Source organism: Myotis myotis, unplaced genomic scaffold (genome assembly GCF_014108235.1).
Source record: "Myotis myotis isolate mMyoMyo1 unplaced genomic scaffold, mMyoMyo1.p scaffold_m19_p_3, whole genome shotgun sequence".
Lineage (NCBI taxonomy): Eukaryota > Metazoa > Chordata > Mammalia > Chiroptera > Vespertilionidae > Myotis > Myotis myotis.
In genome coordinates this window covers 14,598,156-14,623,465 of record NW_023416335.1, presented here as the reverse complement: position 1 = coordinate 14,623,465, position 25,310 = coordinate 14,598,156, and the positions used below count along the sequence as shown (strand labels likewise).

General features: G+C 37.5%; 1 protein-coding gene and 1 pseudogene across 1 annotated transcript in view; one reads left to right on the top strand and one right to left on the bottom strand.

Annotated features, from left to right (window-relative positions):
• The window catches only part of TNKS (tankyrase), a 149,929-nt gene that overhangs the window by 88,526 nt on the left and 36,093 nt on the right, over positions 1–25,310 (bottom strand). The window contains exon 3 of the mRNA XM_036300913.1: positions 20,588–20,683. Coding sequence (XP_036156806.1) covers positions 20,588–20,683 — 96 coding nt within the window. The remainder of the gene's footprint in view (positions 1–20,587; positions 20,684–25,310) is intronic.
• Positions 10,551–11,272, top strand: LOC118651213 (annotated as a pseudogene).

The window sequence follows — 25,310 nt, the reverse complement described above, 5'->3', positions numbered from 1 at the left end:
AATCCTTTAGTAATAGAGTTAACTATTACTTTCTTAATAATGACATCACAAGCCTGGCTTCAGGATCAGTTCTGCTAGTCACGGACTACCCAAGGCCTCTGTGTATGTACATGTGTGTGTAGGTGTATATACCTCTACCAGCAGCTAGAGTAAACACTAAAGCACAAAATTCTACGATTTGCAGATTGGAGATCTTGCTTCTTTATTAGCAAGATATTAATTAACACCTTAGGAAAACTAAAGAAAGGACACTTTTGGAACTTGAGATAAATAAGTTACTGCCTATTAGCATCTTCAGGAAAAAGTTCCAAGGTTATACAAGCTTTACCTTTAAAAAAATAACCAGCAAACCAGTTCATGCACATAGGCAAGCACACTTTTACCCTCATTCTAGACAGTAAGTTCCTGTGTTCACGTTTTGCATGATTCTGATCACTTGATGCCTCCTGCCTGATACAGAAGAAAGTGCTATCTATTTGGTAGAATGATACGGTTGTTGAGAACAAGCTAGAGAAGAATTGTATATTTTCTCCTTTTGCTTAGTTGTTCATTTCATTTATTTTGTGTCAAGCTTTTAGATGACCCAGAGCAACTGGAGAGTGAAATTGAATAAGATCATATAAGGCAATATTCTTTTGACAATGTCAAGCAAAAGTATGGAAAAAACAAATATTCTAAATGGAAAAACACACAAAAATGTTAGACTGAAAATACTAAGCCTCAAATGTGGGTAGAGAACAAACCAGGAGCAGTAAATGCTGAGTTCTTGCTTTAGTAATTTCTGCAGAGAATCAATTGCTCCTTCCTCTGTGCTTCATAACACTTCCTATATTGTATGAAAAATCATTTGTGGTTCTGTTCTTCTTTGCCCAACTTGAGCTCCTAGAAGTCAGAGGGACCATATTTTATATTCATTATTATATTTAAAAAAGAATACCTATTTCACTTTCCCATCTTGGAATAGCATATATTTCTTAAAAAGAATGTCTTATCTAGAGGAAAGTCCATTGTAATAACAGAGGACTATATTATATCTAGGCTTAGAACTAAGAATAAAAGTATCACAACATCACACAAGAAACTCCTGAAAGAAAAAAAAGTTCCAGTAAGAAGAATTTTAGAATCTATCTAATTGAATTACTGTGGGAAGAAAAAAAATTTTTAATAGCAATCAATAGACTAATTAAACATATAGCTATTTAGGTTATGCAAAAAGAACTTGTTATTTTCTTCCTTTTCTCCAGGAGAATACTGGACTAATTAAAGTAGTAAGCTTTTATAATAATGAATAAAATTATATTTTTATATATAGCACATTTTATTTACCCATTCATCTCTTAATGGGCACATGGTTTGCTTCCACCTTTTGGCTCTTGTTAATATGCTACTATGAATATGAGTGTACAAATCTCTCGTACAGTTTTTGCTTTCAATTCTTTTGAATATATATCCAAAAGTTGAATTGCTGGATCACAGAAATTCTGTTTTTATTTTTGAGAAACCTCCATAGCGTTTTCCATAGCAGATATGTCATTTTACATTCTCACCAATAGTGCACAAAGGGTTCCAATTTCTCTACATCCTCACCAATATTTGTTATTTCTGTGTTTTGTTTTAATAGTAGCTATCCTAATGTGTGTGATGTAGTACCACCCAAAATTTCTATTTCTTTTTAAAACTATGTCTAATGAATAAATTTTTAATAAAAACTGACTTCCCAAGAGTCTGGGACTTCAAAATATGGGTAAAATGCAAACCTAGCTGAATAATTTCTCATTAAATTATTTTAATAAAGCAAAATTGGTTATTACTTGGTCTGTGTTTTCCTTTCACTGAGTTAAATTTATATGAAAATAGATAAAACATTCATATTTTCTTACTATTATGAGTATAGTATAGCTGCTTTATGACACCAGGGCATAAAGGAGTAAAGTACTAATACACTTTTAATAAGACTGCTATTATAAGTCCTGCAACAGAGGTAAAATAATGAACTTTCTATGCTTTGATTTGAGTTTACTTGAATTCTTATGAGATTCTAAAGTATGTATGTTTATTTAGTAGTATTTTCTTTGAAGGTATAAACCAAGGTTCATATGCTAGAAAGAGTTACATTTTTAATAGAATTTATTGGGGTTACACTGGTTAATAAAATTATATAGATTTCAGGGGTACAATTCTATATTACATCGTCTGTATATTGTATTATGTGTTCACCACCCCAAGTCATGTCTCTTTCCATCACCATTTACTGCCTTATGACCTAGCAACTCCACTTCTGGGGACTTATGCAAAGAAACATGAAACACTAATTCAAAAGAGTTAACACATTTTTATTAAAGACACTATTAATTCATTAAAAAAACTAAAATATCTCCAGAAAAGACTTGATAAGAAATTAGGTCTAAAAAATTGTATTTTGATATTCCAAACTAATTAAACTGAGTCATATTTCAAGGAATAATATTAAAAGACTTATTTTATACATAAAAGAACAGTCTGACAAATTACACCTAGTTCATGGCTGCTCATATTTATGAAGGATGACATTATTTTGGCCCATCTGCCACCATCTCAGATTATTTGTCACTAGCCCAAATAGCATAAAGACACAACAAAATTGAAATTATGCTTGTGGAAGTCTTAATATGACAAAAGTAGACAATTATTTCAAATAAAATCACATTTCTAATTTGTGATTATAAAATAATAGTTATACATTTTAGAGAAAGTTATCGTTAAGGGCAGTTAGCACTGTTTAAATACTGAAATGATTCTTCCTTTATATAATCTCTCATTCTGTGCTAGCAAAAGATACTATACATTCATTTTGAGTAAACATGACTTAATTGATAGAACCAACAATTTGTGTAATAGCTTCTGCAAATAATTATCCAGGAATAGTGACAAAGACTACCTAAGAGTGAGTTATTATAAAATTTCAGCAAGCTATTTTCAGATTCTTGACAGCTTAATGTTTTCTCATCCTAATAACCTTAAAAGATTTAAGCCAAACACTTCTACATCAAGTTTGTAAAGAATTATCTGTGGTTGTTGGAAATTTTTACCTTGGAATATAAGAAGACTTGGCAAGATTATTTGCCAAGGAATGAAACTAAAAAACATTTTAAAATTTATCCTCTGCTTTGTGTAAGGTGAATAGACTGAACTAAGAAACTGTTACATCTTACAGAAAACAACTTGTGGAGATATATCCTAGGGCATATGTTGAAACTAACAGTAATTCCAGAAATTATTTTCGAAAAGGCACATAATGTATCAATGTATCATCATAACTGACCACCAGGTGGCCCTGTGTATCATTATGACTGAGTTACAAAATAAATGTCTCTTTCTGTCTCTCCTTTGTCTCCTTTTCTCTCTCTCTCTCTCTCTCTCTCTCTCGCTTAGAGGTTGTTTTATAATGTTATGAACACTCTGTGACATTAGAGTTTATGTAAGCAAATCCCAAAAATTTAGCTCTTGTCAAGATAGACAAAGGTAACCAGAATTCTGTAACTTATACAAAATTACCAAATTCTCAAGCATTTTTGGCTTTCAGTTGAAATATGGGAAAAATGAGTATAATCTATAAAGAAAAGAAATTTATAAATAAATCAGACTCACTGCTATTATATGAAAATATATCAATTGCTAAGTTTGAAATCTCCTAGAGGGTAGAGACAGTACCTTATTTATCCTTATATACTTAACAACTATCAAAATATCTGACATGTAGGTGCTAATATAGTGAATTGGAAATACCCAATCTAATAAAGAGGGAATACGCTAATTGACCATCACACCCTCACAAGATGGCAGTGCTCACAAGCAATAAAGAGGAAATATGCTAACTGATTTCCATGCCCTCAAAGAAGGCAGTGCCCACAGCCACAAGATGTCAGCACCCAGTCCCCTCAGCCCCGCTGGGGTGGCAAGCGCGCGGCATGGCCGGGCCTGCCCCCGGGAAGGTCCGGCCGCTCCACCCACGCCTGCCTCCAGAGTCCCCCAGTCCCCTCAGCCCCCCAGCCACCCAGGGCCGACCGGAGGCGCAGGCAAGCCTCAGATGTTGGCTGCCCAGCCAATGCCCGAGGTGCAGCAAGCCTTGGATGGCGGCTGCCCAGCCACCCAGGGCCGGCCCAAGGAGCAGGTAAGCCTCAGATGGCAGCTGCCCAGCCACCCAGGGCCAGCCCGAGGCTCAGGTAACCAGGGCCGGCCAAGCCTTGCGCTGCCAGCAGTGGCAGCAGCACAGGTGTGATGGGGGTGTCGCCTTCCACCCCTGAGGGCTCCCGGACTCTGAGAGGGGGCAAGCCAGACTGAGGAACTGCCCCCTCTAGTGCAAGAATTTTCATGTACCAAGCCTCTAGTGTACGTGTATGTGTGTGTGTGTGTGTGTGTGTGTGTGTGTGTATGTATGTATATATATATATAAATAAAGTTAAAAAAGCATTCAACTCTTAAATGTTGGAGAAATAATTTGTATTTTAAGAAATATCTTTAAGGAAAGTGTTAATGCCTTCCAGCCAAAGACCACCAGAAACACGCCCATAGTAGAACACACTGGGCTCGTTACTTGTTACAGAAAGGGAGAACACACGCCATGGGACCAGTGGGGCAGCTCAGGAAGAGGGTATTAGAAAGAATCTACTCTAGCATGTGAGATTTGTTGGAAGTTTTGGAAGGGGGGCGCGCCTAAGAAAACAGAGGTTAGTTCTAGATTGGATGCTGTTAGAAAATGGGGGTTAAGTCTAGGATCAAAAACAGCAGCTATCATTCATATTAGCGAGATGATGATGTTTGGTATTTTATGAGTTCACAATGACCTTGTTTTTGTCTGTGGCCTGTTACAACAGTTCTCATGTATAAGGCACTATTTTCTTTCTCAAAAAAGTACATTTAATTGATAATGAAAAAATTATTCCTGAGTACAAATTAACAACAACAAAAAATTTTTTTAAAAGATGAACCTGTTTGGAGCACTCTTAGTATGCCAATTTCACTCTCAATCATTGCCAACTAATAACCAAAAACAGATTCCTGAATCTAATGGATCCAACCAGATACTAATTTACTTACTTTCTACTATTATAGTCTAACTGAAAATGCTAACGGGTAAACAATTCTCCAAAAAAATAACTCAAATAGTGTAGCCTTGTATTTAATGATAAACCTAACGTTAGTATGGTCACAATGTAAAAATATCACAATTACTTGAGAGACCTTTTGATATATTCCTGTATAAGTAAGTACTTGTTCATGATGCTTTTCTACAATTACCCTTTGGTCAATAAATAAAAGCACATCTCCCACTGCTCCTAAACTTTCCTGATTGTGTTGAGACATCCAGCTTTACTAGTATACAATTTACTGAAAGACATGTAGAGATGTGTGTCTTAAAGGAAAATGAGGCCTGGCCAGTGTGGCTCAGTGGTTGAGCATCAACCTATGAACCAGGAGGATCAATTACCAGTCAGAGCACATGCCCAGGTTGCCGGCTCGATCTCCAGTGTGGGATGTGCTGGAGGCAGCCAATACATGATTCTCTCTCATCATTGATGTTTCTCTCTCTCCCTCTCTTCCTCTCCCTTCCTCTCTGAAATCAACAAAAATACATTTTTATTAAAAAATAAAATGAATGAAAGATACTAAGTATAGGGCTGCAAGTACTCAAAATAAGTCCTTTTGCTTCTGCACACTCCTTCAACTCACTCCTCACTGTAATATCCTCACAACAAAAACCAAAATCCCCTAACTATGATACTAAGAACTCAAGGTAGTTTCTGAGGAATACCCTCAGTGGTTACTTAATCCATTTAATTAAATCAGAGATAAATACAAAAGTTATTGAACTGCACTAAACACATAAAACATAGTAAGTATATGCTATATTCTCCTACACAATAAAAAAAATATAAGGTCTTTCATTGAAAAACACCCAGGAAAGTCATACAAATAAAGGACTAAATGAACAAGATTATATAATGGAAAGAAAAGAAAATCAACTATGTAATGTATTTTAAAGTGATCATATATAATTCATCATTCCAATTAAAAAATGGGTTTTTTTTGTTTGTTTTTTTTTTAGAAAATGGAGAAATGATTGGTCAAAAATCAAAAGAAAGGTGCTCTTACATCCTACCAATAAAAATTGTCGATAGGCTATTTTCCTGTATATGAGCAACTTACAGTTTGGAAAGCTTAATTGATTTTTAGACCAATTAAAGATAGGTCTATTTAAAAGACTAAATTAGTGGTCCTGAATTTTAAACTTCAAGAATTGATAAGATAGCATTCTGGTTTCCTTTAAATAACATAGAACATTCAGACTTTATTATGGACAATAGCAAACCTATTTATAAAGTGTGATGATAAAAATCTAGCAACATTTTCAACCAGCTTCATAGGAAGAAAGTTAATTTAGTAATAGAAGTCGGTAAGACACCGATTTGTTTTGAGGGTAAACTGTTAGAAGGCAGCCATTTTGCAAACTTAAGTCTTTCTTCAATCTATGTAGCTTTCTAAGGACTTCACTCACTTTGTTCTCTAAAATTTTAGGACATCCCCACCCCATTTCCATCTCTTTCAATTAAGTTTACAGAAAATTTTACAATCATTCATTATTTTAAGTGCTCTTTCGCCCTGTAAACTGGGCACCGATTTTAAATAGATATACATTCATTTCTCCTGTGGGGCTTTCTGTACATCATCTTCCTACTTTTTGTCATTCCAAATAATATACTAATCTCCTTTCTGCTTCCATAGCTTGTAGCACATTTAAAAGAATTTCCTACTTCACATTTTCAAATATTTCTTAGGACTATCTTTACCTTCATACTTCGGCCAACTCATGTTTAAAAATACAATCTCAGCCCTGGCTAGGTAGCTCCGTTGGTTAGAGCGTCCTCTTGATACGCCAAGGTTTCAAGTTTCAATCCCCTGGTCAGGGCACATACAAGAGTCAACCAATGAACGAATAAATAAGTACAGAAACAAATTGATGTCTGTCTCTAAAATCAATCAATCAATTAAAAAAATAATCTCAACTTTGTTTAACCTTTTTTCTCTGAAAAGTATCACATAAGGACCTAAAGTGAAAAAATATTTGGAATACTCTTTTCCATTCTCTCTTCTTTCAGAAACAAAATGTGTAAGTATCATTCAATAACATTCAGTACCATTTCTTCCTTCTGGAAAAAAAAAAAAAAAAGTAATCATGTAAAATGTATGTGTGTGTATATATGTTGAGACATGGACATGGCTGTATGACCATGGCTATTTTCTTCTCCAAGAGATTAGTAGATCTTTAGGTCTAAAACCTGCTATAATTCACCAACAATATTTAAGCATGGCATTTGGCCCAAACCATACTTTAAATCAGGGGTAGGGAATGTCCGGCCCACAGGCTGTATAAGGCCTGTGAAATCATTTGGTCTGGCCCTACCAAGGCATTAGGGGGGATTTAATGAAATGTTTGACCAACTATAGCAGGCTAATTTTTAAGTTGATAATTTTGTATGGCTCACAGATGTCATAAATATCAAAATGGTCTTGGCAAAAAAAAGGTTCCCCACCACTGATTTAAATAATGGAGAGAGTAAGTAGCACTCACATGAGAACTGTGAGTAAGGTCAATATAAGGAAATATAAAAGGGTCAAAGAACTTTCTATGAAGCACTAGTCCTTTAAGCTGTCAGATGTTCCCAAATCCTATATAATAAAAGCCTAATATGCAAATTGCCCCCTCAGGCAATTGTTCGACTGCTCACTATGACGTGGGCTGACCACCAGGGAGCAGCGCGGAACATGGTGGGTGTTGGCAACGCAGCGCTGGCAGCAGGCGGCAGTGGAGGTGCTGCCAGCCCCGATGGGCCCCAATGAAAACGGGATAGCGGCAGGATAGTGGAGCAGGTGAGTGGGCAATGCCAGGTCAAGGAAGGTGGGTGCGAAGAGGGGCACAATCGCCCCACAGATGGCGACCAGCAGTGGTGGTGGGGGGCCCAGGTTTGATCAATCAATCCACAGGCAGGATGGTGAGGGGGTGGCACCAGGCCAAGGTGGGGTGCCAGATGGGGCTGCAGGGATGTGAGGCTGGGGACGTGAGCTGGGACTGAGAGGCTGGGGGCACGAGCTGCAGCCCGATTTCTGCAGGCCACCCCAAGGGACCCCATCCGTGCACGAATTTGTGCACCGGGCCTCTAGTCTATACATATAAAAGCCTTAGTGACAGTTATGACCGGTCAATTGAATGACCAGTCGCTATGTCGTGCATTGACCACCAGGGGGCAGACGCTCAATGCTGGAGCTGCCCCCTGGTGGTCAGTGCACTCTCACAGCCAACCTCCCACACCGACCCACCTCCCGCGGTCCCTCCCCCTGGCCCACCGGCCTCAATCGCCAGCCAAGGGATAACATCTGTGCATGAATTCGTGCACCAGGTCTCTTGTTAAGAAATAAAAGCCCTGGACTGGTGGCTCAGTTGGTTGGAGCATTGTCCCTATACACCAAAAGGTTGGGGGCTTGATTCTAGGAAACATACCCAGGTTTCAGGTTCAATCCCAGGTCGGCATGCGTATGGGAGGCAACCAATCAATGTTTCTCCCTCACACTGATGTTTCTCTTTTCCTTCCTCTCTCTAAAAATCAATAAACATATCATTGGGTGAGGATAAAATATAAATAAAATATCAAGATGAACGTATATAAATATATATCCTTAAGAGAAAGGAATAAGCAAAATCACAAATTTTGGCATAGTAGTACTAAGCATAAAGCATTTAATTAATGCTTCCATTTTTAATTTTCTTTCCCTTCTGTATTCCTAGCTAGCCTTCTCTTTTATAAATCCTCATTAATATTTCTACTTGGTATGTTTTTTTGTTTTACAAAGAGTATGAGCAAGTAGTTATTTTATGTTCCCTTATTAGGTTTTAAAAATGAAAGAAGACTTATTTTGCAACCAAGTTCACAAAATTTGTTGCTCTTCTGGAGAAAAGGATATTCTCCCATGTCTGTCTATTATTGCCACTGGCATTCTAATAACTTCTTAAAACAAGAGTCATTTTTATGTCCTGTCATAAGCAATATATCATTCACTTTCAGTGCAATGGAGGGTAATAGAATAATAAAAAAACAACATATGGAAAGCTTAGAACATCAATAGAGAAAAAAGACTCTTTTTCACCCACCTGGGGCCTATTTCCAAACACTGAAGCCCAACACATAAAACTAGAATTATAAAGAACAATGAGTTTTTCCACCCAAAGAAAAAAACCAGAGGGAAAGAACATAAATAAAAACTGATACACAGAATGTTATTCCTCTTCAGAAAGAAAAAAAAAATGATACAAACTGGCAAAAATACAGTTCTGATCATCTACAAATCAATAGGCATCCTATTTGTAAAGCACTTCTTATCTAGCACCGATTTCCTGTCTAATTAATCTTCTAAAAACTAAAAAAAAAAAAAAAAAAAAAAAAAAAAAAAAAATTCCCACACATAAGAAAATATTCAGTCAGGTCAGATAATTAGACATTTTTCATCTTCATTCAAAAAGACTTGAGCATATGACTTACTGTATGTTTCTCCTGCCCAGTCAGGCCATCAGTTCAGAAGACTTTCAACGTCCACATTCAAAGAGTCTAGCAATTCTAAGACTGTAGGAGGATGTGCTCAAATAAATGTACAATGTTTGTTAAGATGCTCAAAATTACTGACACTCTAGGTAAGCTCCACTCTTTCCCTGAGAAAATACTGGTCACCTCCCTGTCACAGTCAGATGCCCAATCAGAAGGCTAGTCTGGTTAAAAAGCTTCCTGGGAAGACTAGTTAGTACCCACCTAATGCCCACTAAGGCAATGCATTCTCATAAGATGACGTGAATATATGCTTTCTCACATCGGAACGTTCAGCTTTTTGTGTTCTTGAGTAAAGGAAAGGAACAAAAGGGGTATAGATATCATTTGTTTCAAAACAATCAACAAATTTAATGCCCAGGAGAGTAATATAGAAAACAAGGAGGTTAACGGTTATAACAATGTCCTTAAGATGGTGTTAATATGTTAATTCCTTATAGGATACAAATAGCAAACAGTATTTCCAGAAATGAATGAAGAAGCCCAATAACTGAAATTCTAAGAAAGCAGTTTATAGAAATCTACAACTAAGTGCAGGCTTGATAAGGAGATTCTTAGGAATGCTTTCCCGGTTAATCCCTTATGTATATTCTTAAATTCAAGTTTGGTGACTGAAGTTAATATTTCACAGAAATTCTATGATAACTATTAAGCGAAAGCTCAAAAACACATTCAATTCTTATAAAGCCTTAATTATTTGTCACCTATTAGTATCACCTTCATAGATTAATAAAGACAGTTTTCCTGGGACTGCTAATCCTTTACACTCATTGCCTGTGGTAGCTACGTGAACACACGTGGCCTGAAGAAACATATTTGTGTTTCACATAACAAAATAATTTGGTACTCCCTGACCCTTTGTGGGGTGGCTGCTTGCAGGAGGATGGTGTCTCTTCCGGGGGGAGCAGGGGGCGAGCTATGAGGATGAGGACACAGTGCTGTGTGGGGCAGCTGACGGCAGGTCACAATGGACAGTTGAGGCTTAAAGGCAGCTCAGGAGGGGTTGCAGTTCAGGCTGAGGCAGAGGTTCTGGAGAGGACATGCAGCAGTCTTCATGAAGGACAGATGAGCAACAACACAATGCTATGGCAGGGCAGCGCCCAGAGCAGCCATGTGCTATACATGTTCCGTGGCTCCATGGGCAAGCTGCAGCAGCAGCTGTGCAAGGGCGAGTTCGCCATGTTCACACGCATTCCCATATTTGAGAGCGATTTCATCCAGATCAGTAAAAGAGGAGAAGTGATCGATGTGCTCAACTGTGTGCAAATGGTCACTGTGGGCATCGTGTACACCAGCCCCGACCTCACAATACCTGACGTCATGCTGCTGGCAGGCTGGCAGCAGTGCAGTCGGTGCCGAATACAACCGACACACCCAGAGCTCCACTTGAAGCTCGCCACTGGCACTCTTTTTACCTACAATTATGCCCCCCTTAAGATGCAAAAGAAGATGTGTTTGCACCCTGGGACGACCTGGTGTTCTTCCTGAGGCTGCCAGCGGAGGCTTACAGTAGCAACCACACCATACCAGCTTGGGACATGATGGACATACCTGTGCTGGAAGCAGAGGACAGGAAGAGCCCAGCAGTAAGGTTTTGCAGAGATTCTGGGAGGGCCTGTGTGCGTCAGGAGAGCAACTGAAGGCTCTCGGGCTGCTCTCCTGGGCTGCCTGGATAAACACTCATGTGGAAGGGCTCAGGTCAGAAGAGCCACTATGTAGAGGTCTTGTCACACTGGGGAGGCCCTGTGTGCTTCTGAATATCCGAGGTCCCTTAGATGTCAGCTCCTCTAACCATATACCTGATGTTGTAATGCTGTCAACAGCATCCTAGTGTCCAATCTGTTCTGGAACACTTACATACTACAGTGGACTCAGGCAATCTGATCTGCTGTAGGGTGCCACAGGCCAACGCTCTATCCACTGAGTCAAACCAGTCAGGGCCATATCAGACCAATTTATAAATTCTTTATTTTTTTAAGGATATAGCAGGCATTTATTTGTTTCAAGAAATGAAAGAATTGACCCACTTCAGAAAACTTTAACTCTGCTGAAAGCCCTTTTTAACTCTGAGAAAGCCCTTACTTTATTTCGGCCATAAACTGATTTTTGTATAAATCTGTGGCATTGTAGCATGCTTTGCACACTGGTTAACAATTTGTTAGTAGCTCTCAGAAGGTAAGATGGACATAATTTTTGCCCAGCAGTCTTCCTTTAGGAATCTGTTTTGTAGAAATGCTGACAAGTGTATAAAGTAAAAGTGTGAGGATGTTCACTGGTGAATTGCACTAGTGCTCTCCCTGGTACTGCAACTATCCAGGCAAAACCTCAGTGATTCTTGTGGGGTGTCATAGGGGGATTTCTAGACTTGGTGACTTCAAAGGTTCTTCTATTCTAATGCTAAGCTCTTAAAGACAGGTGACAGCCCTTTCTAGTCTCACTTTATTTTCTTCTTTACTTCCCTGTTTCTTCTATTGACACAGGCCATGGAGCTCCATAGAGAAGGTGGCCAAGACCTGCTCAACGTGAGAAGCCATTCCACAGTCGCTGAGGTATCTGGGGCCACCTCTCTTGCTTATGCTGATGGGGAAGGAGTCCAACAACCTGCTTCATGCAAATACTCTATGCTTAGGGACACATTGTTTTTCCTAACCCCGGCACCGGCAGGGCCTGACCAGGAGGCATTACCAGGAGCAGCAGCAGTAACACCCAAAGACAATGTGAGTATGGTTGCAGGAGGGGAGATGATCAACAGGCCTGTTACAGAGACCATGAAAGGTCCAGGAGCTGAACCCTTCATCTCAGTCTGGCAGAGTAAAGAAAATATGAGTGAACAGAATGGAGGCCAGAGAGTCTCCCAACGCTAGGCTGAAGCCCTTAGGAGAACACTCCCACCAAAAGGCCGTCTCATTCTGGTGGGAAGTGGGAAGACAAGTCAACCCTAAGATCCCAGGGACCACTCAGGGAGATCAAAAGGAGAAGGACCAGAGCAGCCCAGGGGGCCAAGGACATGGCTCCGCCCACCAGAAATACAACAGCCTCAGCATCTCTCCAAAGGGGTCTAGATCATCTCAAAAATCAAGATGGAGCTGATTTAGAGCTATTTGGGGGAGAGGGATAATCCAGAGATCTGTTCCCTTGTCCCTCCCCCATTCTGCAGCTCTCCCAGGTCTAGGAGGGAACACTCTAGCCCAGTGGTTCTCAACCTTCTGGCCCTTTAAATACAGTTCCTCATGTTGTGACCCAACCATAAAATTATTTTTGCTGCTACTTCATAACTGTAATGCTGCTACTGTTATGAATCGTAATGTAAATATCTGATATGCAGGACGGTCTTAGGTGACCCCTGTGAAAGGGTCGTTCCACCGCCAAAGGGGTCGCGACCCACAGGTTGAGAATTGCTGCTCTAGCCATTCATGGAACTTATGCATACAGACTGGAATGGATCTCCAATGTTATGATCCACCTACCCATTTTAAGATAGGAAAACTTAACTTTTCTGAAGTGGGTCAATTCTTTCATTTCTTGAAACAAATAAATGCCTGCTATATCCTTAAAAAAATAAAGAATTTATAAATTGGTCTGATATGGCCCTGGCTGGTTTGGCTCAGTGGATAGAGCGTTGGCCTGTGGCACCCTTTGCATCTACAAATCGTGAGGGCTTGTGTGAGGCTGAAAGCAGGCTTATCCAGAGGGAGGATAGACACTAGCATTAGGTAATTGGGCTTCACTCCAAGCTTTCCCATTCAAAGGCTGTCTGACCTCAAAAGCGACATTTAACCTCTCTGAACTTCCGAGATAATAATCTCTAACCAACAGGGTATTATTGTAAAGATTCAATTAGTCTCAAGTTTAAGTCAATTAATCATAATGCTCAGTTCCCAAGATCCTTAGGAGCCACCAGGAAGACAACTTGAGAACAGAATCAGGACCAGGCGAGTTAGTTTCAGATCGGGTGGTCGCTTCAGAGCCCCACTGGGGCATATGGAATGTCAACCAAGGGTCACTGGCGCCAATTCAAATGCCAACAGGAGTCACCAACTTGGGGGCAGTGAAGAAGGAAAGTTTAGTACAAAGAGCTCGAGGATAAGACAGTATGGCTGTGAAAACGGCACTGCTGTGGAACAGCTGGATAACACTATGGAGCTGCTAGGAAAACAGCATGGCCCTGAGGCCCAGGCCCCTCTTCAGCTAGCCAGCTCGCTCTACTTCATCCACTCCACTTGGTCCCCTCCCAAGCTAGGCCCCTCTTTTTTTTTAAATTGAATTTATTGGGGATGACATTGGTTTTTAAAATTACATAGATTTCAGAGGCACAATTCTATAATGTATCATCTGCATATTGTATTGTGTGTTTACCACCCCAAGTCACATCTTCCATCAACATTTATCCCCCTTTTACCCTCTCCTACTTCCCCCATCCCTCTTTCCCTCTGGTAATACTGTTGTCTGTCTATGAGGTTTTGGGGTTGTTGTTTTGTTTGTTTTTTTGCTTAACCCTTTCACCTTTTGCACCTAGCCCTCTCCCCGCTTCCCTCTGACAGCTGTCAGTCTGTTCTCTGTATCTATGAGTCTGTTTCTACTTTGTGTGTTAGTTTATTTTGTTCATTAGATTCCACATATAAGTGAAATCATATGGTATTTGTCTTTCTCTGACTGCTTATTTCATTCAGCATAATACTTTCCAGGTCCATCTACGCTGTTGCAAAGGGTAAGATTTCCTTCTTTTTTTACAGCCGAGTAGTATCCCATTAAGCTAGGCAGCTCCACTCCACTCTGCCCAGCTCAGGGCTACTCTATGCTAATCTGTTCCACTCTGCTCTGGTGAGATGTCTTTGGTGTTTCAGCTCCAGCTGGGGAAAAGTAACCTTCAGTTTTTGGTCTTCGTGGAAAGTATATTTATTCTAAATGCAGATGGTTCATTTGTTTCTGTCTGCATTCAAATTTTAGGGCTTTCCCCCTAACCTTGATTTAATTTTGTGGGTTTTTTTAAAATATGTAAAACATTAACGTACTTCTAGAGTTAAAATTATAACCAAAAGGTATACTCTACAACAAATTGCAATGAATATGCTATAAAGTTGCTAGTTTATAGGGAAAATTGACGGGTGCTCTCAGGTATACACTAATAAGTTATTATGCTTCACAAATATGTCATTTTTGATGAGTTGAAAAATCATGCTGGTTTTAATGATGTAAGCCTGCTGGCTTTAATTACATAAAAAGGTTGATGGGAGGAGCTTGAAATATTAGAGTGTTGGGTTATCTAAACACAAAGTGTTTCTATTCCCTCCCACTCCATTAACTGCCTGAAATTTGTGTAAGACTTACATTATTTGAGCTGCCTTTTACCAATAAATAGTTCAAACATTTTGAATATTACATCTTTCCTTATAGATTCTAAATATTAATGTTTGAAATGAATGTTATTCAAGCCTATTGACTAGAGAGTAAAGATTTACGAATAGCATTTATAAAGTTGGATAAATCAATTTATTACCCAATTAGTTAATTTTATTATGATAATATGATGATAAATCATGCAGGTATTATTAATGAGTTAAGTTTTTTTAAAGAACAATCTTTAAGCTAAGAAACGAGTGAGACATTATATTGGATTGGATTTAAGCTCCGAGTTTATGCGTCAGTCCAATTTTTTACATATGAGCTATACTACATCCTTCTCAATGAATGAGTAGGTAAAAAATGTGATCTATATCTATCGCAATCCGGAACAGCTGGCTCTTAACTGCTCGCATGCCTGCCTGCCTGATCACCCCTAACCACTCTGCCTGCCTGCCTGATCACCCCTAACTGCTCGCCTGCCTGCCTGATTGCCCCTAACCTCTCGCCTGCCTGCCTGATCACCCCTAACTGCCTCTGCCTCAGCCCCAACCCCTCAGCTTCCTCTGGAATGATGTCTGGAGGATCATTTGGCTGTCCAGTCTCATTAGCATATTATGCTTTTATTATTATAGATGTTTCTCTCTCTCCCTCTCCCTCCCTCTCTGAAATCAATAGAAATAAACACAAACACACACACACCCACAAATACAACTACTAAACAAATTAAATAGGTGCTAATTTAATGTGACCTAGTCCTATATAGTCTTTTAAAAAGGTACTAGTTTTTTATTCCTCTTCTAAATTATTTTCATATTTTTAAGGTTTCAAAAAGTGTTTCAATAACTTTTGATAATAAAACCTTAAATTTTTCTATTCATGTCCAAAATTATAGACAGATTAAACCATTAATAAAACTTTAACAGTGAGGGGATTAACATTTACAATCTATCTTTAAAATGAGTATTCACACTATTTTATTGCAATGACAAGTTTTAACTTTCTTGCCTAGTACTAAAGGGAATTTTTAAAAGGAAATTCATGCTAATATAACAATAATTTTCCCCTGATAAAACTGAGATGGAGAGATGTACAGCTTTTCTTGAAAACTAAGGTATTACCTCTTACGCTTTCTTTTCTAGGAAGAATGCTGTAATTTTAGGCTTCCTAATAACTGATAAACAATAATTTCTAAAGTTAAAATTAAGAACATGAGAAATCTGCGTTTAATCATGTAGGCTAATAGTAAAACTACACTATACATGATATGAAATATGTTACATTGTAGTATAGCTATTGTGCAAAACAATGCATTAATAACAAAAGAAAAGAGTAAAAAAGAGGCACTGGTCAGACATCAGGAAGTTTGATGTGACAGCTACACAAAATTTGATCCTTTCAGAAATGAAATGTTCTCAATCAAAGGAGCCATCCAAGAAATCTGGTGATAAAAGGCTCAGTACATACCTCACCCATCATACCAATTAAAAAATATTTTTAACACACTGTTTTAAGAGGTACACATGACTATCAGCAATTCAAAACAATTTTTGGAAAGTAGAAAATGTAATAGACTACTACAATATGACATGAGATGAGTATTTGTAAGACTTGGGAAATATGCTGCCTTGTTACCAGTAATCAGACCCGAGATGTATTTGTTTACTTAATCATTTTGTGTACTTGTCTAAGTCCTGGGCACAATAAAGTAAGCAAGACAGATAAAAGTCCAAATCCTTATAAAGCTTTCGATCTATTGGGGTAAACAAACAATAACTTACAAAAAGATGCAACTTCAGATATCAATAAGCCCATGAAGAAAATAAAGTAAACTAACGGGATTGAGGATAAGATGCCCTGTCTGAGGAGTAAATCTTTGAGTGGAGACTTAACAGATGAATCACATTAAATTCTGGGGCAGTGTTCCAGTTTCGGTAAATAGCATGTGTTAATCTAGACACAGAAAAAGGCTTCATCTGTTTGAGCAACAGCAATCATCCAGCTGAGCTGAAGCAGAAATCAAGAACAAATACAGAAGACAAGATCATTGGTATGTAAGGCAGGCGCCATATTATGGTAGGTTATGGTTAGAGTTTGGATTTTATTTGGGGGTAATGAGAATATATTACAGGGTTTTCTAATCATAGGGCAGAGTATGCTTTAGAAAGATCACTCCAGCTATAGTAAGAGCTAAATGAAGTATAAGTGGAGACACAGAGATCCATTATGAGACTACTGCTGTCACGAAAAAAAAATGATGAAGGTGTGTAAAGGGCTGAAGCAATGAGGCTGGTAAGAAATGGTGGGACTGGGAATTTGAAAGCATGGTAGACCAAAATTACTGCCAGGTTACATGCAACGTGTAAGAAATAAAAAGGAAAACTAGGCTTGAGCAAAACCTAGTAATCAAACCTATATAGGCAGGGTCCAGATCACCTAAGTCCTCACTGATCATGTTGAAGGCTTTAGTGTTACCTGAAAGCAGTAGGAATCACTGGAGAAGAAAAAAAGAGGTAGGATGCCAGATATAGTTTGTTGATTTAACACACCAGGCTCAGCAAGCACATACTGACCCCTCAATACTGCCTCTAGCCTGAGCCACAGCTGATTTTTCCTGGAAAGACTGGGAGCCTGCCAATCAATCATAGATTAGGATTTCCTCAGAGGTGCAATGAATCCAGATTAAGCTTATTCTTATAAACTTATTCTTATATTTGCTTGGTGCAAATATATCTTTCTTCCTTACTCCTGTACCCCCAATTCTACTAGGAAACTGCTGGGACCAATTATCATGGCAACCCTGTGATCATCTACCCTCACCCACTTTACATCCCTGTCATCCTTGGTTCTGCTTTGGTCATCTATCCTTTCTCAAACTCTCAGACTCAATCTATTGTCACTTCTTCTCCTGATCCAACTTCCCACTGTGCCCCACAGAAATCCTCCTCACATGATTAACAAACACCTCTACATCTTTACTCTCTTCAATAAGCATTCCCTTTGTCAACCACATTTATCTTCAGTGTGGCTCTCCCAAAATAATACCACGAAGCATTGCAGCCCGTAAAAAGGAAGCTCCTCCTCCAAATCCTACACACGCCAGCCAGGAATGGAGAGATATAACATGTTTGTAGATGCTAAGACTGAATATGGTAAAGAAGTACAATTCCTATGGAATTGATAAAGTGACAAATTCTCAAGGAAGCAAACAACCTACCTAAATGGTAAACACTAGAGGATTGGCTAAAAATAACCTAAAATATATCCATAGAAGGATATTATAAAGTTGTCATAAATTCATGTTGCAGAAGAATACTTAATGCCTTTTAAGAATATTCATGTAACTGTTAAGAATAGAAACTTCACTCATAAGGTAAGGAATGGTGCCACAATTCAATCTGCCATAAAAATAATGACACATCATCCAGAATAATCTATAACAATAAAAGCATGATATGCTAATTAGACCAGAAGACCTTCCGGTCAAGCCGCGGTGGCGGGGGCTGAGCCCCTTGCACGAATTTTGTGCAGCGGGCCTCTAGTCTCTAATAACTCTAAGTCATTCCTTTCAAAAGATTCCCTTTTATCAATGCTTAATCTTTTAAATTTAGCTTCAGAAATAGTACTTTCACTATAATTCCAAAGAATTGCTTAGAAGAGAACCTGCATGGGCAGAAATACATTTGGAAATACATTTCACTTAAGTGTTATTTCACTACATTATATAACATGAATGTGTAAATATCAATAGCTTATATTTTCCACAAAGGTAATTACTATTACCAGAATGCTCTAGAATGTTTTTTTAAATCATAACTGAAAAGTTGTATGTCATTTCCCAAAAAAAGTAAATATTCTTGAAAAGAATAATTAATGAACAGTATTATGATCAAGAAGAATGAATATCATCCTTATCTAAGCAAGGTGCAGTGATAGATGCTTTTCAAATCAAGTCTAACATATATAGTATCTGCTCCCCAGGAATCTTCAGTCTCCATGACGTATTATGCCACAGCTCTTTCCCAAACTTTAACAGCCAAGATGATCTCCCCTAAAATCCATTCTAAATTAGGAGGTAGCTTCTTCTTGCTAATTAACTTATATTTAAAACTTTCTCTTAGAAAAATATAAGTGGACCCAAAAGCAGTGTTGCATTAAATGAATCGAACAAATGGACAAGATAGGTGTTGAGGGATGAAGAGAAGGAAAGGTCAGAAGGAGGACACTCAGATATAGAGACAGTCACGGTCAGCATTTGTAATCTACCTCCATTACTCTGAGCCATATTTCTCCTTTCGTCAGAGACCAATCCAACGCTGCGATTGTTGTCAGGGCTTTGTTAAAAGAAGACACTGAAAGGCTGCAGAGCCTAAGCAAGCCTGAGGCTATATATTTTAATTTCATTATTTAAATTTTATAATTATATTTAAATTTCTTCTTATCTACACTGGTTTAAAATAGCTATATTTCTCTAATGTATGTTATCTTGATTCAGTATCCCAATCACCTAACCTTTTAATTGAGAAAAATCATATTACTCTGATTTAGCAGAGATTATATTAATTTTAGCACAGTGGGAAGTTGTCTTCTATACAGAATAATTAACCAGAATTCCGCATTTTTTCAAAGCTTTCTGTATATAAATGTTTTCCATTCACCTCAGAATCTTTGTTTAAAATGCACAGCATGACACCAAACTTAAAAGTGAACAAAACAATTTATTTTCTTCAAATATGGGCAAATTTAAATGAAGCAAAAAGTCATTTACTTGCACACAAGCACTAAAACAATACTCTTAGCACTGCAGTGACTAAGAGGCTCCAAATTTCAAAGGTCAGTTAAGTAAAAGAAGGCAAAGGCAGCAAAACTCAGATGCTAAGAATAAAAACAAAAATAGATCCAATGCAGCATTTTGAGAATGAAGATCAATGAAAACAGTTGCACAATGCCATATTACTTATAGCATTATTTTCTATACAAATTATGAGATATCATTTCCTCTTTGGTTGTTGACATTTGTCTTAATAAAACCAATAGTTAAGCCCCAAATTTTCATTATCTGAAGTAAAAAGGACATTGCCTCAGTTAAAAAGTAGTTAGGTAACATGGTAAAATGAAAAGATGCAACAAAAATATAACCAGGGTGGCAAGGAAAAAGCAGCATCATATTTTATTTAACTATTAATTTAAGTAATACGGCAGCAGGTTGTCTTTCCAATCAAAACTACTTATAAAGTAATACAAATGCCCTTGTTTGCTCCATAGTGAAGGTCTTCAAAAGAGTCAACTAGAAGATGAGGTACAAGAAAATTATGATCTAAACAACAAAAAATGACTACAACATTAGTGAGTAACATATGTTACCATTCAATGCTATAATTCTCAGAAATTCTAACTAGAATAAACAATCCTATTGCTTAATGCTTGTAAGAGCAAGCATAGCAATTAAATGAGACTGTTAATGTACCAAATCAATAATGAAGTAGAGATAATGGCACATATTTTTGTTGAGCTTAATCAGTAGAAACAAATAAAATTCAGTGCATAAAGATTTTTCTAAAATCAAGCCAGTAGTTCCACAGATGAACTAATTCGGTAGCTCTCGGTTTTCTTACCTGTAAGAACAGCTTTTGCTGAAGGATCTGCCAGGTCCAGGGCTGATTTCCCATCAGTGTTCCGAATGTTTGGATCTGCTCCGTGCTGCAGCAGCACTGTGCAGGGAAAGCAGAAACAGTATCTTACCTCAGGGATACAAAGATTATTTACTGGTAAGTGTCGTCTCGGCATGGTGTAGGCATACACATACATTGCACAATTTTTTTCTTTTTCAAGAAAAAAAAAAGAAGAAAGAAAAAGAACGGGGGGAAAAGCACTGCAGCAAAGGATCCTCTCTAGAGTAAAGCAAAGTTGGCAAGTTCTGGTACAGTATTATCACATGACTTAACATCATAAACACGAAACCAGAAAAATCTTGCAACAGACAGTTTGGGTTTGCCTCCTTCTGGCAGCAGGATGGGGAGCTGTGTGCTCACTGCCTCACACTGTGCAATACGCTAACAGTGAACCTGCCCTATCTTTACTTCCACTGTGGCTGCTTGTTGCTGTTGCTGCTGCTGCTTTACTGCTGAATTTCCTAACACTTCCTCTTCTCAGAAGAGTTGTAATACTGTGCAAGCCTTTTAGTGGCTCACCGCTTACATATGAATCTCTCACCCTAACATACTGGCTTGCTTCCAAGAAGTTTCACAGACATAGTAATGCATGCAACTCTAGTCCCCTGCAGTCAAGCTGCAAAAAAGGAACTGCCTTCTACACTAATTCTTTCTACCGAAAGTGTTTAGAAACAGAAACTCAATCACTATAATAAATGCTAAGGAATAAATGTGGAACGTGCTGTACTGGGTAGAACGTAGCTATAGAGATCGTTTAGATAATGGGGGCTCCCAAAAGACAATCAATGTTTAAGTAAAATCCAGATATAATAATTTGTTAACCCCAAACATTTCTTAACTACATCTGATATGCGGGGCTGGGGAGAAGACCCAACCAATGGTTAAACTAATAAATATATTAAAAACTAGCCCAAATAAGCAAAGCTCAATCACAAGTTATTCTACTAGTTCAAATAGTTAAGATTTTGTGTACGCCTGGAGAGAACAGTTGTTACCACTTTACCACTATACTGTAGCATAAATTTAAAACAAAACAGAAATATTTCATTCAAATAAATATTTTAAAATGTGTTATATATAATGTCTAAAAACACCTACTGCTCATGAGTCCCAAATTTTCATTCATTAACAGTTCCATGTTAAAGTACTTACATTCTTTTGGAATATTTGGAAAGTGATCCTCTTCTGTTACTAAATAATAAGTCCTGCTATTTATGAAGCACTTCATCTCTCTTTAATGCACAGCAATCTAGTCAATGACTTTGTTATAACATACAAAGGAAGAGCCCTATCTAGAATTAGGACACAGCTGCTGGGCAGTATTTACCAGCATCTCCTGCATTAAATCTTTGGCACTCTCAGATTTGGGGAAGAAGAACTAGCCATGGCTTGAAAAGATACAGTGAGATTTTGCCAAAACTTTCTATATTATTTTATTCTCATTTATTTTATTCTTCATTAAGCAAGAACATAATTATTGTTTACAAATTGACATAAGAGTAAGTAGAATAAAATAGCAAGTAACACAATACCAAACTGTAGCTACTTTCATCATAATGAATAAGCTTTCACAGCAATAATTTCTTTTTTTATTTCAGGAAGAAACCCCAACATCAAGATTCAGCTTTTAAAGGGTCCTTATCATGAAGCGACTCATGTATCAAATGTAAAGCTGACAGCTATCGCAATATATTTGTAGCAATATATTGCTGAGTGATTACAGACAAAGGTAGAAAAACAAAGAATTAACAGCTACCATGAAAAGCAGTTTTTTACTGCATACATCAAGAAATAGCCCTAGCCAGTTTGGTTCAGTAGATAGAGCACTGGCCTGAGGACTGAAAGGTCCTGGGTTCGATTCCAGTCAAGGGCACATGGCTGGCTTGTGGGCTTGATCCCCAGTAGGGGATGTGCAGGAGGCAGCTGATCAATGATTCTCTCTCATCATTGATGTTTCTATCTCTCTCTCCCTCTCCCTTCCTCTCTGAAATCAATAAAAATATTTTTTTAAAAAAAGAAACAAAGCAATATGTTAACTGACATATTGGCTTGACAACAATATGATGGGAACTTTCGTTTTGCAGCTTAATGAGTGGTAGAGGCAAAACACTGAAAGCCTGTTGTTCCTCCAAACGTCACTTAAAATCTCAATCTTTTTTGTTGTAACCAGGACCTCACCTATTATACCTTTACTATTTTGCAACAGAAACCTGCCATTAAAGTTTAGTTGCAGTGTTGCTTTTCTTTAGGTGATAGATATTTAAAGGAGCAACCTTTTTACTAGAAATAACGTTTTTCTAAAGATTTCTGAGTCATACCTAACTCCTTCATTGGACCTGAACACAGAAACATCCACTGTAGAGTAATGTGCAACAAGGAAGAAGAAGCTGAATATTCTGAACCAGATGCTGATAACAAAATCCACATTAGAAAATATCAAACCATTTTTAATTCACCACATATGATTTAAAAAACAATAACACACCAATAGAGTTAAGAGTTTTTAGGAGCAAGAAAGGTATCTAAAACTAGATCAGAGGGATCTAAACTTACCTAACTTTTATAAAAAGGGATTATTGAAAGGATTAAATGAGAACAAAAGTGGCATAATATGTATCAGCTAATAATAATATTTAAAACACATTTTAAAAAATGTAGACCCTGTTTGTACGTGCAACTCTATCACTAACTACTAATTTTGTCCTAAAACCAGATCTTCAGATCTTAACTTTTTCTGTAAAGGACCAGACAGTAATAATTAGGGTCTATAGACCATATGGCCTCATTCTCAACTACTCATCCCTGCCTCAACTCCAATATTACAGGGGGAAAAGCAGCCACAGACAATACTTAAAAGAATGTGTAACTGTGTTTCAATAAAATTTTATTTAAACACACTGAAATATGAATTTTTTATAATTTTCATGTGTCACAAAACATTGTAAGTCTTCAAAAATCACTTAAAAATGTAAAAATAATTCTCAGCTTACAGGACATACAAAAAACAAGTTGGATGTAGCCCATTGATCATAGTTTCCCAATCCTGACCTTAGGCAGTGATATACTAGTACAAAGTGAAGTCTATGGACTATTCTAGTCCCAGAACTTTTTGTAATCCACCTACATTGAGACAAACACAGAAATTAAGAGGGAGCATTTAGAATTATACATGTCATTTTAAAATTACTTTTTCTAGTACTTCATTTTTATTATAGTTTACAAAATGATTGGCCTGCCATGCATTGGGGATAGGAAGAAAAAATGATTATCTACCACAGACAGTTTGATACCACAGACAGTTTGAGAAGCACTGAGCCAGGGCACCTGTAAAAACTCTGGGCCTCAGTTCCCAGATCTCTGAAGTGAAGGAGTTGAACTAGGTAGATGATTTCTACATATCAAATCCCTGATAATGCTCGTTTAGAGTTACAGCCAAACACTTGAAGCATTAATATCTAATTTTTTTTTAAAAAAAGGAATCTTCTAATACCAGAACAGCAGCACATACATGAGGCGAAGGTAACAACAATGGCTTTTAAAACTGCCCTTATGTCCTTGAAGTGGTGGCACGTAGGGCTCTTTATTCTGGATGCTTCAAAGTGCTTTCAAAATTCTTAGTTACTAAAGTGAATAATAAAATGTGACTACTAGTACATAATATAATTAGAAATTCATCTTGTAAAAATCAATATAGTGACAGCACACTATTATCTTTTAAAGTAGCACAAATGTCTGAAGCAAAATTCCCAAACTATACAAACAATATACAGAGTAAAGTTTCAAAGAAAAACAAGGAAATTAAAATCTGAGTAACATCCAGTACATAAATTCAAGACTACTGTGGACATTTGAAAGCTCCTTGTACCAATTAGGGCATTATCAGACTTCAAATCTCAAATGACTCGGCTGTATCCAGTGGTTCTACTGATGCACCTTCAATCCATTGATCTCCTTTTGATTTGAGAAGGATGGAGAAAAATACAGCAGCTGGTACAAAAGCAGATTGTTAAAACTAAGGTAGGTTCACAATATTCAAAATGTCATCTGCAAAAGAGCTTATGGCTAGAAGGACATGTGATTGTCCTATTTCTGGTGCAAGCGTTTAGCTACAGTGAGCCTGATTCAGAAAGCATGCCCTTAGCCTGTGACCAATGCAGTGGAGACTAAAATCGTTCCATTTAATTCCTCAAAACTGTTACATTTAAGCATTCACATCATTTTAATTCTTCCAAATAAAAATATTCCTACACATATGTAAATTCATCTTGTCAACTTCCTATAGAAGCATACAAAAATGCTATTATAAATTGCATTTAACTATAGAAATATTATTAACTGATTTAAGAAGATAGAAGTAAAAACAATGTGAACTGCCCAAACTAAAAATGTAATAAGCCTGTTAGGTAAATTATCAAAATGTGTTTTAGTATAGTTTTCACTTTAAAATACTGTAAGTTCTTGGTTTGTTATGTGAATTTTAGAGCTACTTTAATGGTCTAAAACTGCTCCTCCTTACAATGATAGTAAATTTTAAAAGAAGTTACATTTAAGTTAAAATATGTAAAAATATCACTAGGTTTTAATTTATATAACAATTCATTTTATTTTAACTAGCAGGTTTTTTGGAACAAGTCTGTTTTCAAAGCTCAAACACAAATCTAATAAA